The sequence below is a fragment of the Otolemur garnettii genome, unplaced genomic scaffold (genome assembly GCF_000181295.1).
Source record: "Otolemur garnettii isolate 467f Iridium unplaced genomic scaffold, OtoGar3 scaffold00008, whole genome shotgun sequence".
Classification (NCBI taxonomy): domain Eukaryota; kingdom Metazoa; phylum Chordata; class Mammalia; order Primates; family Galagidae; genus Otolemur; species Otolemur garnettii.
This window is the reverse complement of record NW_003852403.1, coordinates 13349210-13353319: the sequence shown is the minus strand read 5'-3', so window position 1 is coordinate 13353319 and position 4110 is coordinate 13349210. Positions and strand designations below refer to the sequence as shown.

The following is a 4110-nucleotide window of genomic DNA, read 5'->3' as shown; positions in this document are numbered from 1 at the left end:
GTGGCTGGCGCCTTAGCCGCTTGAGCCACAGGCGCCGAGCCACACCTGACTATTTTTAGAGACAAGGTCTCGCTCTGGTTCAGGCTGGTCTTGAACCCACCCACCTCGGCAGCCAAAGTGCCAGGATTACAAATTCGAGCCACCTCACCGGCCTCCAGCTAGTGTATTTTTAGTAGAAACAGGGTCTCACTCTTTCGCAGGCTAGTCTCGAACTCCTGAGCTCAAGCCATCCTCCCACCTCAGCCTCCCAGAGTGCTAAGATTACAGACATGAGCCACCATGTACCACTCAGTGGTTCTCAACCTTCCTAATGCCTCCTAATGCCGTGACCCTTTAATACAGTTCCTCAGGTTATAGTGACCCCCAACCATAAAATTATTTTCGTTGCTACTTAATAACTGTAATTTTGCTACTGTTATGAATCATAATGTAAATATCCGATATGCAGGATGTATTTTCATTGTTAGAAAGAGGTTGAGAACCGCTGAGTCCTAGATTCAGATTTTCATTCACTGACAAAATAACACTCATGGTATAATGCTATGTTTCAAAGAAAGCAGAATATAAGATCACATACAAGCTAAATTTTATTTTTAAGTGTATATATGTGTACATGCACATTGATACACACAGGCATATATGTATAATATGCCATATTAGTACTTTTCAGTGGTAAGATGACTAATTTTTATATTAAACTTTTCTATTTTTCCTAAATTTTCTATAATAAACATATTGCTTTCATAATATTTTTAAATCAAGAAAGATTTTTTTAAAAATCAACTAATATTATTTCTAAAAGGAGTTCTAAAACTTGTTTTCTATAATGGATTACTTGCTATCATCCTGGTCATAAGCACTACATTGACATGGCAACTGTATATGCAAAATTGTCTTTTAGTTACAAACCTCAAATGAGCCGTGACTGACAGAAAGCAGAAAATCTACAGATAATGGCATCTCATTAACACTGCCACCAAAAAGGTGCAGAACAGCACATATATTAAGATGAGCTTCTTGTCTTGAAATTTATAAAAGATATTTCTGTAATATATAGAAATTTGTGGGCTGATATATCTATACTTTTTTTCAGTTCAGTATTATAAGAAACTATCAGAAATAGCTGAGTTCAGCACCCATAGCACAGTGGTTATGGCGCCAGGCACAGCATGGAGAGTGGAGGGTTTGAACCCAGCTCGGGCCAGCTAAAAACAACAATGACAACTGCAACAAAAAAATAGCCAGGTGTTGTGGTGGCACCTATAGTCCCAGCTACTTGGGAGGCTGAGGCAAGAGAATCACTTGAGCCCAAGAGTTTGAGGTAGTTGTGAGCCGTGATGCCACAGCACTCTACCCAGGGTGATAGCTTACGGCTCTGTCTCAAAAAAAAAAAGAAAGAAATAGCTACCTTTTTTGGCAGGGGAATAGTTTTGGATCTTTTTATTGTCTGATTTCTGAACAACTTTTTTTTTTTTTTTTTTTTTTGAGACAGAGCCTCAAGCTGTCCCCCGGGGTAGAGTGCCGTGGCATTACAGCTCACAGCAACCTCAAACTCCTGGGCTCAAGCGAGTCTCCTGCCTCCGCCTCCCAAGTAGCTGGGACCACAGGCGCCCGCCACAACGCCTGGCTATTTTTTGGTTGCAGCCATCATTGTTGTTTGGCGGGTCTGGGCTGGGGATTTGAACCCGCCATCTTAGGTGTACGTGGCTGGCGCCTTAGCCGGTTGAGCTATAGGCGCCGAGCCCTGAACAACTTTTATACTACTTTTATACATAGTATTTGATTTTTTTAAAAACATTTTGTTTTATTTGCTGCTTACCATGGAACACTTCTCTAGAACTTCTTCCTGGAACCTCAGAAATCCTTCTTGAACCTCAACCTCATTGAGGAAGAAGGCAAGGAAGTGTGTGAAGGGCTGCTTTCTTCTAAAAGTGTCCAAAAGAACATCAATCCGAGTTCGGGCTGAAATTATACCATTTCGATGCTGGCCAGTGATTACTGCAAGTGAAGAAAAAAGGGTTAATGCGCTCAAGGACCCCCAAATGCTTGTAAAGATGGGTGACTTCTTGATACTGTCATCTCTAGGTAACTAAAAATGTTCTGAATGAGTACATGAATCTGAACAGGGGATGGTGCCAAGTGTATGAAAGCTGTTAATGAGGCTTAACAGAATAAACAGGCTTAAAATAAACTATCCTTAAAACTAGTTTCTGAGATAGAAAAATGAGTTCAGGGGTGGCGCCTGTGGCTCAGTGAGTAGGGCACTGGCCCCGTATACCAAGGATGGCAGGTTCGAACCCAGCCCCAGCCAAACTGCAACAACAACAAAATAAAATAGCTGGGCATTGTGGTGGGCGCCTTTAGTCCCAGCTACTCAGGAGGCTGAGGCAAGAGAATTGCCCAAGCCCAAGAGCTGGAGGTTACTGTGAGCTCTGATGCCACAGCACTCTACTGAGGGGGACAAAGTGAGACTCTGTCTCTAAAAAAAAGAAAAAGAAAAGAGAAATGAGTTCAAAATCTATACAGCAAACCCTCATACATTGCTGGTAGGAATGTAAAATGATATAGACACTTTTGAAAAGTTTGATAGTCCCTTAAAACATTAAATATAGAATTACCCTAGGGCCCAGAAATTCCACTCCTAGGGATACCCAAAATAAGTAAACATAGGTGTTTAAACAAAACTTGAACACAAATGTTCATAGCAGCTCTATTCATAATAACCAAAACATAGGAACAATCCAAATGTCCATCAACTGACGAAAAAATCAACAAAAGAGGATATATTCATAAGAAGGAGTATTATTCAGCAAAACAGAGAAATGGCTGATACCTGAAACAACGTGGATGAACCTTGAAAACACCATGCTGAGTGAAAACTAGATACAAGAAGTTACATATTATATGTGTCCATTTACAGAAAATATCCAGAACAAGCAAATCCACAGAGATAGAAAGCAGATTAGTGATAGTCAGGGGGCAGGAATAGGGAAGAATAGGGAGTGATTATTTAATAGGTATGGAATTTCCTTTACGGATGACAAAATGTTCTGGAAATAGATAGTGGTGATGGTACCACAACACTGTGAATGTACTAAATGCCAGTGAACTTTTTTTTTGAGACAGAGCCTCACTGTCACCCTGGGTGGAATGCCATGGTATCATCATAGCTCACAGCAACCTCCTGGGCTCAAGAGCTCCTCTTACCTCAGCCTCCCCAGTAGCTGGGACTACAGGTGTATACCACTACACCTAGTTGGTTTTTCTATTTTTAGTAGAGATGGAGTCTTAGTCTTGTTCAGGCTGGTCTCAAAACTCCTGAACTCAAGCAATCTACTCATCTTGGCCTCCCAGAGTGCTAGAATTATAGGCATGAACCACCATGTCCAACCTGAACTTAACCTTTTTAAATGGTGAATTTTATGTTACATTTAACCTCAAAAAAAAATAAATAAATAACAAAAAATTAAGGGCAAAAAAAAAGGAATTTTCTTTTATGTGAATTTTACCTGAATTTTAAAAAATGCCGTGGCAGGCTTAGCATTGGTAACACAATGATTATGGCACCAGCCATATACACTGATGGTGGAGGGTTCAAACCTGGTCCAGGCCAGCTAAACAACAATGAAATCTGTAACAAAAAACAGCCAAGCATTGTGGTAGGCACCTGTTGTCCCAAGCTACTTGGGAAGTCGAGGCAAGAGAATTGCTTAAGCCCAAGAGTTTGAGATTGCTGTGAGCTATGACACCATGGTACTCTACCAAGGGTGACAAAGTGAGACTCTGTCTCAAAAAAAAAAAATACTATGGCAAAAATTATTAGTGGCTTAGCACCTGTAGCTCAGTGGTTAGGGCACCAGCCACATGCACCAGGGCTGGTGGGTTTGAACCCAGCCAGGGCCTGCTAAAACAACAATGACAACAACAATGACAACAACAACAACAACAACAACAAATAGCCAGGCGTTGTGGCAGGCACCTGTTGTCCCAGCTGATTGGGAGACTGAGGCAAGAGAATCACTTAAGCCCAGGAGTTTGAGGTTGCTGTGAGCTGTGATGCCACCCCAGGAGTTTTAGGTTGCCGTGAGCTATGATGCCATAGCACTCTAC

The 4110-nt window shown here is 41.4% G+C and overlaps 1 protein-coding gene across 1 annotated transcript in view; it reads right to left on the bottom strand.

Annotated features, from left to right (window-relative positions):
- Nucleotides 1–4110, bottom strand: part of ASCC1 (activating signal cointegrator 1 complex subunit 1) — a 135391-nt gene that overhangs the window by 109253 nt on the left and 22028 nt on the right. The window contains exon 5 of the mRNA XM_012801401.2: nt 1820–1998. Within this exon, the coding sequence (XP_012656855.1) occupies nt 1820–1998 (179 nt within the window). The remainder of the gene's footprint in view (nt 1–1819; nt 1999–4110) is intronic.